We start from the raw sequence: 18,514 nt of genomic DNA on the forward strand, positions 1-18,514 counted from the left end.
ATAAGTATACCAAAGGGTTAACAGACCTGACCCAGCTCAGAGTCTAGCGTCCAATATCAAATATCACCAAATATGGAATAAATAGATAGTTAAATATGTGTTACATATACCAAAAAAGCGCTACAGAAACTGCATTGTGTGTATAAAACGATAATCTGGACATATATAAGAAAGCCTATAAAGGTAAACAGGCATGATAATGGCAGTAGCGGCAACATCTAATGATAACCTAATGCTGAAAAAGGTGACACATACCTAAAGACATGGTGGAGGAAAAGGACTACTGAGATGGGACACAGGAGCAAAAACGCCTCGACGCGCGTTTCGCCACCGACCGGCTTCGTCAGGAGGCTCAACAGTGTATATAGGCAATGTTACGAGTTTGCTTGTCTCCTGGTAAAATACAGCTAAATATATGGACAGGGACAGCTGACAAGTCTATGATATACACTAGTTGCATCATAAGAAAGGGCTTGATTTTGCTTATTGATCAAGAAAAGCATTTTTATGATGTTACATTAATTATCAAGCCTCAAATACTATCGAGTTATTCTATTTTTTATTTCTGAGTGGTAAATTTATCCCTTTGCTGTATTGTGTATTTTATTGGTATTTTTTTTATTTATTTACTGTATTTTTTGCACTTTTATTTTATGTATGCTTTTCCATGCTATGCAGACTATGCTCTACTACAAGGTGGTGCTGAAAAGGGTTAAAGTGATGTTTTTGTATATAAATATATTGTAAATTGACTAAAGCCTATAGAAATCACAGGCTTAGATAACATTTGGCTGGCCACTTAGACTCCATGATTATCTTGGCATTGATGTTTTATTATGGTATTAATATACGGGGTACTTTTTGAAAACAAATATTTGTAATGTCTTCTTGGGTATTTTTATCTGATAGAGACATAACCTTATGTAATATAAGGCCAAAAACTATCACCCATGGTAAATATTGGATTTCGCCAATCTCATTGGACAACTTATCATGTTTGTATTTTAGAAACAACAATTTGAAACAAGGTTACCCAAAAACTGCATCCTATTTCATTTTGGGTTGCTATATAAGAGTATTATTTTACTTTGCCAAATACAGAACAGTGACAAATGCTAGCAAATTAGAAAACAATCCGAGAAGACAATATATTTGTAAACATGCACAGATATTAACTTTCCTACAGTATATGACTACTGCGTACATTTAAAAGTGTTATCCACCTTCTGACCACTGGATAGGTCATCAGTATATCATCGGTGTGGGCACCGGATGTTATGGCACATAATGCTATGTACAGAGCCGGAAGCAGTTGGCCGCTATTCCTTGGCTAGAGGCACCGGACCAGCTGACCTGTGCGGGGCCCGGGTGTTGGACCCCCACAGATCATGTACTGATGACCTATCCGGTGGATTGGTCATCAGTTGTCATAAGGTAGAAAACCCCTTTAAGACAGTGCTGCTGTTAGGAAAAAAACACCATCTAATGCTATTTATTATTATCTCCAATCTTTGGTAAGGGACAACTCTATAAACAACATACATTACATCAGCCACATAATATTTCAATGTCCATCACAAGATGATAATGTCACATTCAGATAAGAACCCATGACCATTCACCATCTGCCATATAAGAACCCATGACCATAATAGCCTACACTGTCTTTCTCACTGAGGAACCATAAAATGCTATTTAAGTGAAGACTCTGCTTTATAGCCAATAGCAGTTGCAGTCCTAATAGAGGAAACTTAAAATGCTTCTTTAGGAATGTGATTCATACTAAATACTTTCACAAATCAGCCTCTAGTCTGTAAGGCTATGTTCACACTGGGTCTTTTGCCGAGTTTTTTGACGCGGAAACCGCGTCGCAAAACTCGGCAGAAACGGCCCGAGAACGCCTCCCATTGATTTCAATGGGAGGCGTCGGCGTCTTTTTCCCGCGAGCAGTAAAACTGCCTCGCGGGAAAAAGAAGCGACATGCCCTATCTTCGGGCGCTTCCGCCTCCGACCTCCCATTGACTTCAATTGGAGGCAGGAGAAAGCGTGTTTTATGCCCGCGGCGCTCAATGGCCGCGGGCGAAAAACGGCGCGATAATTGCTGTTCACACGGAGTATTTTGGGGGAGGAATATCTGCCTCAAAATTCCGTTTGGAACTTTGAGGCAGATATTCCTCCCCCAAAATACTCCGTGTGAACATAGCCTTAGTGACGTCATCCCATCAGGACAGTGACATCGTCAGTAGCTGGGAAAAACCATTAGCCACCAAGGAATATAAGTCTTTGGCAACCCCTTCCCACAACCAATAATTTACTTTAGCTCTCCTTCCTGTCCTCTCAGTAGACACATAGTGGAATTGAAATACTCATGCATATACAGTACATTTATATGGATAAACTTACACCCGTAACTGAGAGAAAATTTTCTAACAAATAATCACTTTAATAGAATTCCACTCTAGTATTACAGATGGCACTTGTTTGCCAACTCTAATCTTTCATATGCAGTAAAAATCAACTTGTCTTATCTGAGAACATATCCCATCATTCCACAGCAAATAAGCTGAAAAAGTGTCAGCCTAGCATGTTTCCAGGTGTCCTAGATGAAGCAGCATGCAGTTAGCTGTGATTTCAGAAATGGCAACACCAATCACTTACATATTTTTCAGATATTTCCCACCCCAGTCATTAAAACAACATATACCTCATCACTTTGAATTTATAACGAGACATACAGGTTTTTTCCCCAATGGAAATATTAAAGCTAACATGAAGTGTGTCTTCATGCAACTTTACTAAAAAGTAAAAAATAACTTAATGATGGATAATGATGTAAGGCAGAGTGCCGATATTAAAAAAAAAGCAATAAATAAGGAGCAGTTTAATATTGGACAGCAGTTACAGAGTTTTCTCTAAAAAACAGTCTAAAAATTTTTGTGAGCAATGGCGTACCTGCTATAGAGACACCCACATCATCATTATTGTGCCCATGGCAGTGTTGGGAGTGGGGGTGATCTTTAAACACTCATCTTTTAAGGTAAGACTATGGCCCCATGCACACGAACGTGCTTTTGCGGCCGCAATTTCCTCGAAAATCCACTGGAGAATTGCGGCCCCATTCATTTCTATGGGGCCATGCACACGACCGTAGTTTTTACGGTCCATGCATGGCCCGGAAGCCCGCACCGCAGAAAGAACGGACATGCCTTATTATGGCCGTCTTCTGCGGTCTGGGCTCATTGAAAATAATGGCCGCGGACATGTGCATGGCCCGCGATTTGCCAGTCCGCAGCCGCAGCCGGCCGACCCGAAAATCACGGCTGTGCACATGGCTACGGTCGTGTGCATGAGGCCTAAGGATTACGTGACATGTAAAGCTGGGTTCACACGAGCATGTTACGTCCGTAATGGACGGAATGTATTTCGGCCGCAAGTCCTGGACCGAACACACTGCAGGGAGCCGGGCTCCTAGCATCATAGTTATGTATGATGCTAGGAGTCCCTGCCTCGCTGCAGGATAACTGTCCCATACTGTAATCATGTTTTCAGTACGGGACAGTAGTTCCACGGAGAGGCAGGGACTCCTAGCGTCGTACATAACTATGATGCTAGGAGCCCGGCAGTGTGGCCGGAAATACGTTCCGTCCATTATGGACGTAACATGCTCATGTGAACCCAGCCTAAGTCTCACAACAAATCTTCCTGAACAAAGGAGGAGCAGTAATCAATTATATTTAGGGGATTCAAAAAGGCAAAAATAAGGTTCGAGAACAAGAAAATGGCAGCATTACTTGAGTGTGTGATGGAGGTAATCCTTTTCTTCCATATACTCCAATGAGTGCATCTTTCTGAAGTGTAATATTAAACTTTAGGAACTGCGGCTGGTCAATGAACATTTGTGATCTCCAAAATACACCTGGAGGAATCTCTTGAACGGCTCTTCGACCAACTTCCAGTTCTCCAGACTCAATTGTATTGTTTTCCTGTCCAAGACCACCAGATTTCCCTAAGAAAAAAGGAAAAAAACAAATTTGGATACTAGCAAATTTTAACACAAGGAATGTTTGATAATAAAACTGAATGTTATATACAGTATGTATAACTTGCTTCCGCATCCGTATAATTTTTTTACTCCCGTATACATAGAGAAGCAGCCGAACGAATATGGGTCACTAAAGCTAAAATAAAACCTGATTCAATAAAACAGAAGAGAAAAATGTTTCCATTTAATAAGAGAAAGTATATAATTGATATTTACATTCACAGCACAGCATAGGGCAGGACTAAACTATACCCTGATGTGTCCTTCATTAGATATTGAGCAAATCATTTACTTGACATATCATAGAAAATGAAAAACTCTGTCAACATTTAGGTACATTTCTCTGTAGGTTACTTGCACTTGACTATAGACCAGTTAGTTTTAATGGTCAGATCTGTACTTGAAATATGAATCATAGCTCTGGTGGATTACTAAAGCGTGTATAAGAGGCCATAACTCACAGATAGTGGTAACTTCATTGAATTATTAAATCATTATGATATTTTACACCAGGCTCAAGGACCACCATGTTGAAAAGAAGTAATTGAATGGATTAATAGAACCACGGTGATCTCTTCTTGTAGAGATAACACAATAATTATTACACACTTTTAACTTTATATAGAACACACAAGACATAGATTTAATAATCATTCGATTCAAAACAAAAAATATGGTTATTGAGTTCTTTTAAATTTTGTTTCTTTTAAAGAAAAATATTGAAAACTATGGATTCTATATACAAAATGAAATGTAACTGGTTCCATGCTTTTGGCATGTATATGTGATATATAAGAATAATTACTTCTAGACAAATACCATACCATGTGCTCTAGGTAAGAATTCTTCCAACCTGCTCTGCTTGTACTTTTCAAATATACATAGGTGCCTATCCACAGCTTCACACATGTGGAGGCATGAGACCGGGGTTACTCCCATAGGGACCACAGCAGAAATGCCATCCTTACATATTCTCCCCCATACAGAGAAGGCCACCAAAAACTGAATACTGAAAGACTGGCATGGACTACAAGTAGACTACAGGGTGGGCCATTTATATGGATACACCTAAATAAAATGGGAATGGTTGGTGATATTAACTTCCTGTTTGTGGCACATTAGTATATGGGAGGGGGGAAACTTTTCAAGCTGGGTGTTGACCATGGTGGCCATTTTGAAGTCGGCCATTTTGTATCCAACTTTAGTTTTTTCAATGGGAAGAGGGTCATATGACACATCAAACTTATCGAGAATTTCACAAGAAAAACAATGGTGTGCTTGGTTTTAACGTTACTTTATTCTTTCATGAGTTATTTACAAGTTTCTGACCACTTATAAAATGTGTTCAAAGTGCTGCCCATTGTGTTGGATTGTCAATGCAACCCTCTTCTCCCACTCTTCACACACTGATAGCAACACCGGAGGAAGAAATGCTAGCACAGGCTTCCAGTATCCGTAGTTTCGTATCTTAACAGCATAGACTATTGCCTTCAGATGACCCAAAAGATAAAAGTCTAAGGGGGTCAGATCGGGAGGCATTTCTTCTGCGGTGTTGCTATCAGTGTGTGAAGAGTGGGAGAAGAGGGTTGAATTGACAATGTTGACCATTGTTTTTCTTGTGAAATTCTCGATAAGTTTGATGTGTCACATGACCCTCTTCCCATTGAAAAAACGAAAGTTGGATACAAAATGGCCAACTTCAAAATGGCCGCCATGGTCAACACCCAGCTTGAAAAGTTTCCCCCCTCTCATATACTAATGTGCCACAAACAGGAAGTTAATATCACCAACCATTCCCATTTTATTTAGGTGTATCCATATAAATGGCCTACCCTGTATAATATTTTTCATTAGCTTCTTATATATTTCTAGTTTTTAAGGGCATAGTAAAGTTATGGGAGATACAGAGGTAGCAGTCGCACTCAGTACCCGGTGTATAAGGAGTCCAAAAGGACCCTCTGTCACATAGGAAGACATCAGTATTATAAATGTGGATTTTCTTTTAAAGCCCAAGACTATCCTCCATGCAATAAATATATCTTAAACCTTCTTTTATGAAATTCTTATCTGAATAGAAGATTCTGCTTAGAATTCAAGTGCCATACTATACTGCATGTCACATAACGGTCTGGTGATTTAATTCCAAGGCTTGTAATAGCAGAATGTGAGCAGAGAGTTCATATCTGCAGCTATCATCACTTGTTCAAACAGTGACACATATGCCACATTTATGCAGAATAATTTGGCCAGGTACATCCATTGCTAATGTGCAAAGGAAACCGTTAAGGGAACTCGCTCAGTTTGTAGAAGAGCAGATTGCAAAATGTGTCTCGCTAATCACTAAGTCGCACAGCAAGGTGAAATATATATAGACAATCAATAGCATATCATCACCCCATGACATAACCTTGGATGTAACATGAGTGTTGTGGAATGACATCAGGTAACATATTACATGTTTGTGTGCAAATAACCACACAACATAACTTTACACGGCTGAGATTCTGTCATACGCAGCAACCTGCATGAAACCAGAAACCTTCTGGTAAAAGGAAATGAATCAATATTCTTTTAAGTGATACAATATTATATCAACTTCATTTGCTCTTTGCAGAGGGCAATAAAAGCAGATTAACCCCTAACACTCATGAAATAAGAACCCTCTATAGTGGAAAGAAAACAAATGATGAAGCTATAGTTGATAGACCCCTATAGCTATTTGTGTATGATTATTGGTATGGGTGCTTGAAGTATTGACATGAATGCATTCTATGTAAAGTGCTAGAAAATATGGTGATGCTGTATAAATAAACAATAATAAAGAAATAGTATGAAGCAATTGAAAATAAAAAAAGCCTAAACCCATGAAAGGAAATCTCATCTCCTACGTCAAACGTTACGTCTATAAGTCCGCAAGTGTCCGCCCCTGTAAATGAGATAAAGTATTCCTTATGGCCCTATTTGTTATGACACCTCGTGCTTTGTCATTGTCCTGGATGAGTATGAACAGACCGGAATATAGAAGACAGAAGTATAATTGGTGTTTGTTGGATCCCATTGCACTGAGGACAGAAAGGATGTGGCAGTCAAGTAGTCCAGCTCTAACAATGCCTAAAGTTCTGAACTCAGTAGGTGCACACTAACAATGAGAACGACAACAATAAACACTGCTAGAAAAGGAAATAGTGGCAGAACAGCTATATAAAGGTGTAAAAATAAGTTTCACATGACCTAAATACTGCTGTGATGTTTAGATTCTGTAAATTACAGAGTATATTAAGTAAATGTAGATATTGGGGGTGGTGGGTGGGAATACAATGGATCAGAATATGTGTTTATTTGTTATGAAGTAGAAGTAGAAATAATAATAATAATAATATGTTGTATGAGTTTTACAACCCATTGTAATTGTAATCTTTCCATCTTATAATGTACAACATTTATTTCACGGCATTCCTCTGTAGATTGCCATGCAGAGGCAAACTAGACCTGTCTATGAAATTGCTAATAAAATAATAGCATTAATTACAGGGTTAATGGGCTATTCTTGAAAACAAATGTGGTACTGGAAATAGAATTTTACAGGAAATAAAATAAAAGCCAAAAATTACATTTAAATATTGGCTGCAATTTCTTACCATTATCGCCGGCGGGCACATATACAGTATGTGTTGGCACCACTTCTGAATTTACTTTTCCATTCTCAAAAGTGTCATTTTCTGTCTGCTGTAGCTGCCAGTTGAGGCCAAACAGATGCATGGCTGACAAAGAGAAATACAGAATGTTAAGGGTTTTCTATAAGACACAAGAATGAGAACTGTTAACCTGATAGAACACAGAACTGTACACAACATAAGCAGAACTGATCATCCCATGCACACAGAAAGCAACACTGCCTCTATTCCCACTAAGTGTTTAACGGTATCCATTCCCTAGTGTGCACCATATTTCATACTGATAAAACACAGTCCCCTGAATCTCCCATCTCTTTGATTTCTACAATCTTTATAAGAAGTCTGTGCAATGTTTCCTGTGTTCAGATTTATAAGAATCTTCACATTCAATACATCATTGGGATCCTGTGAGCAGAACACAAACTTTAACGTGCATTCATTGATCTCTATGGCAAACAGATTGCACATATAAACTTTATAGGAAAGGTTTGGCAGAGCTCAGAAAATGGTAGATGGATTACAGGTATTCCTTCATACAGGAAGCCATTTCCTATAGGTATTAACAATGCAGTCAAGTTCGGGTTCAGATGGTTTTAGCCACCACTGGTAATACAAATCAAGCAGAAACATAAAGGTAAGGTAAGACCTTAAACAAGAACAAAACAGAAGGAGCCTACGAACACCCTATAACAAATAGCATGGACAATGACATGGGCGTAACTATAGAGGTTGCAGTTGCCCCTGAAGGGGCCTAAAAGGTCTTCTGCCCCATATGAGGAGACCAGTACTATAAATGACATTTGAGAGTTGGGGGGCCCTGTTACAGATTTTGCATTTGGGCAGCATCAAGCAGACAATATAAAATATTTAGAGGGCACCACTCATTGGGTTGATATGCTTAGAGAAAATCAGGTGTGGGAGATCCCAGAGGAGCAAAGGTAAGTGGTGGAAGAAAATCAACCTAAGAGCTGAATGTAACCTTTTCCCTAACTATGCACGTACGTACATTCACTAATAGAAAACAGCTGAATAACTACACCTTATATTTGGCATTGGTTTTATTAGAGCTAAAATGCATATAAAGTTTGTTAACTGTAAATCTAATATAGTAGCCTACCCTCGGGGTATTGGGCTCCCTGTCGCTGTTGAATACTTGAAATCAAAGATAAACTCTGTACTATGACCTATAATGAAGGACACATATGGCAAGAAGCCTCATAGTCTCGATATGACGATCCGTATATGTATCACAAACAAATATACTATATTTGATCTGTCATGGGATACATAAATAAAAACCCACATTGTATAATTACTGGGAAAATATAATGGCACCAGTTACAGGAAATGTAACTTAACGGAGGTCCATATGACATCGGCCAGAAGATAATGCCAGTGGTTGAACTGTATCTAAATGTAGTTCTGCTTTTCCTGTTCAGTTTTACATTTCACCCATATCATATCAACTTGTTGCATTATTGAACCAATTTCTGCTGAGAAGGCCTGCACGTGCTCTTTATTTGCTGGCAAGTACTCGGTATACATGATGGGAATGTGATTTGGAAAAAATACCTTGGAAACTTGGAGTAAGTGAGGGATTTATGTTAAATCATTGGCTCAACATCCAGGAAGCTATGATTACATTTATTTTCATGTTTTGTCCTATGTTGAATTGATTTCAAGCAGAAGTTTGTAAGATACCATCAAGCGTCACATACAAAATAGATGTAGATGAATTCTGAAATATTACATCTGCCAAAGTAACTTGTGAGGACTACTTATACATTCTGCTATCCAACTTGAATAAATCAACCATACATACTGTATGATCCCCATTCATCTGTTACTCAAAAGTTTAGTCTATTGGAAAATAACCCATGGGATTTCCTATGGGAACCAAAGAGGATTCTTCCCCAATCTAATGAAATTGAGGGTTCCTAAGCGTCAGTCTTAGGCCTTATTTACACCAGCATGTTAAACGGCCATGGGACGGCCGTTGAAACAACGGCCGTGCCACGGCCCTTTGTAATTCCATGTGGCCGTTCACAAAGCCGTTGTTTCAACGGACCGTGTGAAGGGTCCGTGAGAAAATAGGACCTGTCCTATTTTTTCACGCTTCACGCATCCCTCCATAGACTCTCATCTATGGGGGATGCGAGACATCACATCCCGCAGCGCAGAGCACGGATGCAACTCGGACATGAAAAACTACAGTTTTTCAAATCCGAGATGCACAACGCTCGTGTAAATAATGCCTTACTGGTGCTGCAAAAATGTAAGATGCTCGACGACTGGAAAGCAAATGGCTAAGACAGACTACTTATAAAGTTTGCCTTATTCATTTTGTTACTTAGCTACCTACACTGCATCTGAAGAGTTCAAGCTATGCCAACAGAGACAAGAGTTTTGCCCAAGGATTGCCCATAGAATGGTTTTTCAAAAGCAAAAGTCTCTATAGGCTTTAAAAACCTTAGCGCGAACAGTAGAAATCTGCTTCACAATGCAAACTCTTAGGTGCTGTTGTCCATGAATCTGCAGAATAGTTTTTCAAAAGACGGGACATCTGATGTCCCCTTACATCCACTACACTTGTCATGGTAACTATACTTGGATTGAAAAAAATAGAGCTCATAAATTCTTTATTTTCTTAAACAGCTTCCCTATGTTACGCAATTTTATTGTCCTATAAAGCGCACTAAAATGGGGAACAATTCAATTAATCTAAAATATTTGAATTTTTAAACCACTTAATAATGCAGGCATATACCATAATGTTTAAAACATAAAGTACAAAATACAATATTACAATGCATAAAATATCAAAGTCACTTTTACATTTTATATCTTTGCAGTGGTTATTTTTCTTTCGTGTCAGCATCTAATAAAATTGTCACAGATCAGCTAATAGCTTAAAAAACAATTCCATAATATAATCTTATCATGGGAATTGCTCCCTAAACAAAGAAGTGTGATCTAAATACAACTCGCAAACATGGATGAACTGACAGTGATCTGGTACCCCAAGCATTATAGCTCAAATTGACATAGGAGATGTTGGACCCTTCAACCCATTAGCCCTTTGGCCATTAGCCACTGGACAGGGATTCTTCACTGTAGGGGCCGTGAGACCTTGGCGTTCTCTGCCACAAGATGTTGTTATGATTGGTTTATTATTTTTCTTGAAAAATATAATATTACAGGTTATGGGTACTAGATTCTGAAGATGTTACGTTGATTCAGGGATTTTTCTGATTGCCATATTTGGAGTCGGGAAGGATTTTTTCCCTATATAAGGCAATTGGCATCCATCTGTTGGGGGTTTTTGCCTTCCTCTGGATCAACATGGTAGGATTATAGGCTGGGCTTGATGGACCTGTATCTTTTTTCAACCTTATTAACTATGTAAGTCTATTGTTGCCGCCTTAATACTATAATGGTCAGTTTGACCTTGCTTGCAGAACTTAAGTGAATATCAAATCATTTACAGCTTCCATGCAAACCCATTGGTGGACCTTAAAATGTAGTATGAATGGCATTTACAGGCTATAGATTACTCTAAAAAGCCTTTAGTCTGCTGAAGAGTCTGTTGGTAAGTTGCAGAGAATCTAAAATCCTCTGTTAGCCCCTTCAGGCTCCCATAGATTCTATATTGGCTATTAGAGACAGAATGGAACAATTTGCATCTCTTCGCCCACTGTGGCAGAATGAGGATTAATTTCTTTGTTGGGTGTTCATGTGATGAAATTGAGCATGTAAATAAATGTTGTATTAAGAAGCCTTTGATCTGCTCCAAAATAATGGAGTAAGGCGACATTTGGTTACTTTTAGCTCTCCTCACTCTAACCTTGCTACCGATTATATTGGGAAATTGTTGGGGAACATGCTGATCTGCAATACAACACAACATATAGAATTCATTTTTTTTATATTAAATTCAGTACTGCTAATAAGAGAACAATTGTCTTTCTGACTTTTGCTTAATGTAATCCCTAGAACCAGTAAGTAAATCCAATAGTACAAACTATCAAGGAAAGAAGCTTATAATTATGAAGTTTGTTAAGATATTGCTAGTTGACAGTAGAGTAAAAAGAAAATAAATGAAACTGCAAATATTATCACCGTGTCTAATTCTTTTCATCTTTCTGTCAAACATTTCATTTCTGTGCTCCCTCTACTATGTAACCGCTTTGTGATGTTATTTCCACAACTAGTACAGTAAATTCTGGGCGGTTTAATGTAGAAGACAAAACCTGTCAGTCTGTGCTTCATGCTTAATTACCTTTCTGTAGACCAATATATCAATTTTAGATGTAGAAATTAACTTTCAGAGCAGGTCAGTGAGTCCTTTGTGTTACATCTGATCATAATAGGAATTCCTGTGTGCTGCCTGAAGGGCCTGTAGTCAGCCACATTGTAGAAGTAAGAGACTCCGGCAGTGAGCGGGCTCACACAGGGTGATAAGGTAAGATGAGAGGGTTTGGACTGGTACCAAATTGGTAATGTAAGATGAAAGCATCTGCATGTACGGATTACTGTGTGTTATATGGTTCCCAGCAGGGCCCGGCTTTGATTAGGAACACATATTTTTCCATAAATTAGCTTTTGTTTGGAGTTTCCCGCTGTGTGTATGTGCTGTTTGTTGGAGTGTATAGGTCTATTTGGGGCTTTGGTATGTCCATCTGTAACTGTCATACCTTGATAAAGTGTCGGCTATTATAATCAGCAGTGTTACTTCTCATAGGACTGTACAGAGAAATACTTCATTTTTAAATTCACAGCTGGCCAAAAAAAAAAAAGAATTGTGTGCATGCAGATGGTAACGTGATTGGGAATAAGCAAATGATACAAGTAAAGGATGAGAGTGCGGGCACAGGCTGGATAGCATTTTGTTTTAATATAATGCATATATAAAAGTCAGTATGACTCAACAGCTATAAGACAAACAATCTGTATATAATCAGCTATGTTGTATAATTTAGGACTTAGGGGTGTGCGAACTGTACGGTCACGCAGTGTGCTACAGCTGTCCCTTCTGAAGGGGGCACATTAGATGGCTTGGTACTCAAGGCTTGTGACCACCACAAAACGTAATATTATTTGTACAGCAGTATTAAATAGACACTGTATAGCTCTGTTAGATTATTTTTATCATGCTGTTATTTTGTCATTATTAGTATTATTTGAGCACTGTATGGTAATATCTACATTGTACAGCATTGCTACTTAGGTACTGTACGGTATATGATTGTTGCATAGTATGGAGGTGCCGCCACTCTATAGCGTTGTTATATAGACAATTGGACGGAAGTGTTCTTTGGTGAACGTATGCCACTGGTATTTAGGCACCATACTATATGGCAATAATAGATAGGCGCTTTTTAATACGCTTATTTGTAGAGTGTATGATAGCATGCCATATGTAAGGAGGGGCACTAACAGAAGGTTCTGCAATGGGTACCATCCAATGTAAGGCCAGCCCTGTGCATAATATACAGAACTGGCAGAATTTGTAATTTAAAGGTGTACTTTACTATTGCAGCTTCTGGATACATGGCTGATTTAAACAATTGGGCCTCTTATGGTGGCTCTAAACTCAACAATATGTCTAGAAGTTTATTTTACATACCTCTAGTGTATGTATATTGTCTATTAGGATTACAAGGTAGTCTAACATTCACCTCCTATGTCATTACAGGATCAACCTGTTGTTCTGTCTCACTTCACTGCAACTGTTCGGATTGGCTGCTGTGAATTAGCACAGGCCCAACACAAACTCATCAGGAAGATGTTACATAGAGAGATAATTTCCTTTACAAAAAACAAAATGACAATATACTACTATAAACGAAACCACCAGTGAGGGAAAAAAAATTTGGCACACATACGTAGGCTGTGCATTAGTATGCAGGGAACCTAGTGAACTACTTTGAGAACTGACAAACTTTGTATGTACTATGCCATCCCAACATACAGCATTTACACGTTCAATGTGCAATCTTACTGTGATTATGGGTTCCTAAATGGGAAAACACAATTTACAAATGTGAATTCATACATTCCCATTCACAAACATTGCACTTTAATACAGGGCTACCATCAGAATTTTTGGACCCTCATATAGTAAGATTGATTAGGACCTCTATGGGGTTAGTATTTGAGTCTTTAGAGGGCGGGGTGGGCAGAATGTTTAGCGGAAAGCCTATTAAGATGTTAGCGACCACTGGGGAAGGTTGTCAAAGTTGTGTTTTTAGATATTTCGACACCGCTGGTACCTGCTCGTTCCCACCCCTCTCTGTTTACCTTGCTTACACAGGGATGTGACATGTCCATGTCACGTAGTCATGACAGCCAGTCACTGCCATATAATGCAACAACCTACAACATACCGGCGGCGTGGGATTGGCACAGAATTTATAATAAACACAAATACAATTTGGAATATTTTTAAATTCTAGCCCTATTGAAGCTAATTTAAAGGGAATCTGTCACCAGGTTTATGGTTCCCTATCTGAGGACAACATAAAGTAGTGACAGACACCCTGATTATAGCAGTGTGTCCCTTACAAGTCAATATGGTGTCATTTTTCTAAACTCACAGTTTATTAGGTGCAGCTTGAGCCAAGCTCTGTGTGAGCCAGAAGTCCTCTCAATCATACGCACACGCTCTGGAGTACTCTATTTTCATAAGCTGCCAGCTCATCCCGCCCAACCGCCACTGATTAATAACATTCTCCCTATGTACAGTAATAGGGAGAAAGCTGCCAATCAGCCGTGGGAGGTCGGGGAGAGCTCGCAACGCTCAGCTTGCTCTATATCTGATAAACTGTGATTTTTTAAATCTACAGTATATTGATAAATAAGCGATACGCCGCTAAAATCAGGATGATTGTCACTCCCCTTCTAAACCACCTTTCATTACTGACTGCAGAGGGATCTATGGGGGGTAATTCCCCCGCATATAGCCCTCAGCAGTCAGTTAGATGCTAAGGCATCCCCCCTTACCACATAGTAACTACTGAGGGCTCTATGGGGGAGATTATTCCCCCACAGAGGCCTCTGCTGTCATCAGAATGCTCAGACTTTCCCCCTTGCAGTATAACCCCCCCAAACATTGGCCGATCACTTTTAAATTAGTGGGGGCAGGAGGCTGAGCACAGTATAATCCTTCCCCATAGAGTGCTCAGCAGTCAGACGCTCAGACACCCCTTGTAGTATAATTTTCCCCATAGCACCCCCAGTGTTTATTATACAGTACAGCAAGGGCGGGTGTCTGACTGCTTCAACTGTAACTAAACTTTTAAAAAAAAGTCTGAGTTGTGATAGTGATATGTCAGAAATTTTAATTGGTGGGGGGGTCCGAGCACTGAGACCCCCACTGATCGCTAAAATGAAGCTGCTCAGGTGAATGAAGTGCTCAGGTGAGTGCTGTGCAGCTTTGTTTCTGATCGGCTTCCCTCGGAAAGCTAAACAGTTGGTGTACGGGCTCATAGACTTTCTATTGAGCCCCTACACCGCTCCGAGAAAATTGAAGCTGCACACTGCTCACCCGAGCACTTTTGCCGCTTCATTTAGCGATCAGTGGGGGTCTCAGTGATTGCACCCCTACCGATCAAAACTTCTGACCTGTCACTATGACATCTCAGAAATTTTTTAAAAGTTTAGTTACCCTTTAAAGGAAAGGTGTTATAATTTTTATTAGGAGTCCCTGCATTAGATTTTCTGGCACACAGGACCACCCAGATGTGCCAGAATTATTCACATCTATTAATATTTCTGGCGCATCTCTAGGTCCTGTTCACCACAAGAGAAATCAGAGTTCATTGACGACTAGTTTCTATTGGCACAGGGGAGAAGAAAGAAGACAGAATACTGTTGTAGGTGACTATAATTTTTTTTTCGTTTCATATTGCTCATTTTTGTTTTGCAGGTTCCGCTGGACCATTTGGACTACATCAAAGATTCGTTGGACTACTTCGAGGGTTGTGTGGGGGAGTTTTTTATTTCAATAAAAACGTCATCAGTTCCCTGCTCCAGCATTCACTGTGTAATGCTGGCAATGAGCAACTCGGCGCAGGCAGGTGCAGTGACGTCATCACTCCAGTCTGCGCCGAGCCACTCATAGCACAGCCTGGAGGGATCTCCTCTACACGTCAGGGGAACAGGGTTAGGTGAGCATTTATTTTGTTATTTTTATTAGGCACTATGGGGTTATTATATTGGATAGGGGGGCAGCTATGGGGCATTATATTATGTGTGATGGGGAAGCTGTAAGGGCATTATACTGTATGAGGGCAGCTGTGGGTCATTACACTGTGTGGGGGCAGATATGGGGCATTATACTGTATGGCAGGCACTATGGGGCATTATACTGTGGGGGACACTATGGGGGCATTATACTGTGTGGGGGCACTATAGGGGCATTATGATGTGTGTGGGAGGCACTATTGGGCATTATACAGTGTCGGGCACTATGGGGCAATACACTGGGTGGAGCGGCTCTATGGGGATATTATACTGTGTGGGAGGCACTATGGGGGCATTATGCTGTGTGGTATGCACTATACGGGCTCTACACTGTGTGTGTGGGAGTCACTATTGGGACATAATACTGTGTGGGGCACTATGGGTGCAATATATGGTGTGTGGGGCTCTATGGGAGCATTATACTGTGTAGGATGCACTATGGGGGTTTTATATTGTGTGGAGGCCACTATGGGGGTATTATAATGAGTGTGGGTTCGATGGGGGCATTATACTGTGTGAAGGGCTCTGTGGGGGCATTATACTGTGTGTGTATGGGCGGGGATTGGGCAGGGTTAGAGGTGTGGCTTAACAAAGGGAAAAAAAGGTTGTCCCTCTTTTGAATAACGGAAAGTTCGGAGGCATGTTCTTTATATGTTTCTCTCTATATGAAAAAAATCTAAATAAATCATCACATTGTGATGTCAGAACCTAATAATTATAAGGAGGTAAATGATACTACTTAGACATTTTTTTTCTGGAGTAGAGGTCTGTCATAGATCCCGTTTGCAGGAAGTTCCTCTTCTGTCATCCACTAATTGACTGTCATGTAATGCTCCTTCACTAATTTATTTATTTTAAAAGAGGTTGTTCAGCAGCTGCAGTGTGTTTTATACGGTATTGTGTGTTAACTGCTGCAAAACATTATAATACATCATGATGGTGGGATCACACTAGGCAGATATGCTGCGTAAAACTACACAGTGTATCTGCCAGGACGAATACGCTGTGTAATTTTATGCAGCGTATCCGCCTAGTGTGTTCCTACTCTAAAAATGTATTTTTAAAAGGCGTTTCTTTTCAATCCATGGTGGACAAAAATTTCCCCATACTCTCCAAAAAGAGGTTCTGCAGTAACTGAGGTGAGTACTATAAGGAATAATATGCCTTCTACTATTTATTCTAAATTCATCTCAGTGACCTGTATAAATAACAATTCATACAGTTCACAAAACTCCTCGGTGACTTCTAATAATCTTAGAATAATATTCTCATAATAATATGAAGATGATTATAATAGTAATAAGAAACAATATCATTAGTCATTCCTGTCATTAGGATTCTAATTATAAAGAGTTGCTCTGCTATAGAAATAAACATCTCAGATATTTCCATCTTGAAAATGTTTCAAAGTTTTAGCTGAGAAAATTAAGAAATGTGGGCTTTTGGAAAGAGAATTCAGCAAAATTGCCAGATTTCTAAGGTTATTTTATCACGCTGACAGTTATGTGTCTGTATAGTTTTTTTTTAATCTGTCTTTTCTACTTGTCTCCGCAATAACATCTTTTGTGTCACAAGCGTTTGGGGACTGCCAGTAGAAAAAACTATGCCATTGCGTTTGCAGTTACTCAACTGTATTTTTGAGCTCGCAATCTATCCATCTGTTTTAGACTCTTTGTTAGTGTGTCAAAGAACAAACTCGTTAAATTTGTCTGCCAACGGTTTTTAGAAAGCAGATTTTCATCATACTGTGCCAACTGCTTCCTATGGCTGGAATAAAGGAAAGTGAGCATTGCAACAGCAAAATATTTTCCAATAAAAGTGCTTAACTGCTTAAAACTTCAATGTTTTCTTATTAACTTAGTATGCAAGATTGTGGCATTGTGAACCTCAGAATCCCAGTTCTCATGGGTCCGGTGCTACGTCTGTCTCAGAGAGTAAGTCTCAGCAAGATAACCTTGCTAATTTGCTACAAATGAGGAGAATTATCCACGGTGTCAGTCTGATCCTATGTAATTATAGCTGGCAACAGATAAAACGAGTGTTGTTGTAGCCACAATAGCTATATCTTAGGTGTGTATAGTGGCACAGTAACTCTGAAATACAACTTTAAGCATAAGCTTCACTGTGGAAATACATTGCACAAATCTCCTTCTTCTTCTCATGCCAGAGAGCCTTACTATTGATAAGATTTGAAGACGTTTTATAGTATATCCAACATGCTATAGTTTGGTCTAAAATTATGAAATTGACATGTTTATTTTTAAATATTACTTTCCAAAAATGAAGTCTTTATTTTTCTAAAATGAGAATGAAAGCTTAAAGGGTTTGTTCACTTTTAACAATGCATTTTTAGTCGAATGGCCTGACCGATAATAAGGTGATCGCAGGGTGTCAACCAGCAGCAGAGAAACTAGTCAGCAGGTGTTCAATTTTCCTGCAGCGTGACCACAGGAAAAATGGAGCATTACACCTGACTCGTTAAAATTAATGGGCTCTTGGTCCTCCAGAGCGAGAGATGCTCTTTGTAGCTGCTCTAGATGGTAGATGAGAGTCC

General features: G+C 39.4%; 1 protein-coding gene across 18 annotated transcripts in view; it reads right to left on the minus strand.

The window, feature by feature from the left end:
- The window catches only part of TENM3 (teneurin transmembrane protein 3), a 1,030,160-nt gene that overhangs the window by 190,601 nt on the left and 821,045 nt on the right, over positions 1-18,514 (minus strand). For all 18 annotated transcript variants that reach the window (XM_075860221.1, XM_075860218.1, XM_075860216.1 and 15 more), the window contains 2 exons: positions 7,681-7,803; positions 3,792-4,006 (listed from right to left, as the gene is read on the minus strand). In XM_075860221.1, the coding sequence (XP_075716336.1) occupies positions 3,792-4,006; positions 7,681-7,803 (338 nt within the window). The remainder of the gene's footprint in view (positions 1-3,791; positions 4,007-7,680; positions 7,804-18,514) is intronic.

The sequence above is a fragment of the Rhinoderma darwinii genome, chromosome 1, assembly GCF_050947455.1.
Source record: "Rhinoderma darwinii isolate aRhiDar2 chromosome 1, aRhiDar2.hap1, whole genome shotgun sequence".
In the NCBI taxonomy this organism is placed as follows: Eukaryota; Metazoa; Chordata; class Amphibia; order Anura; family Rhinodermatidae; genus Rhinoderma; species Rhinoderma darwinii.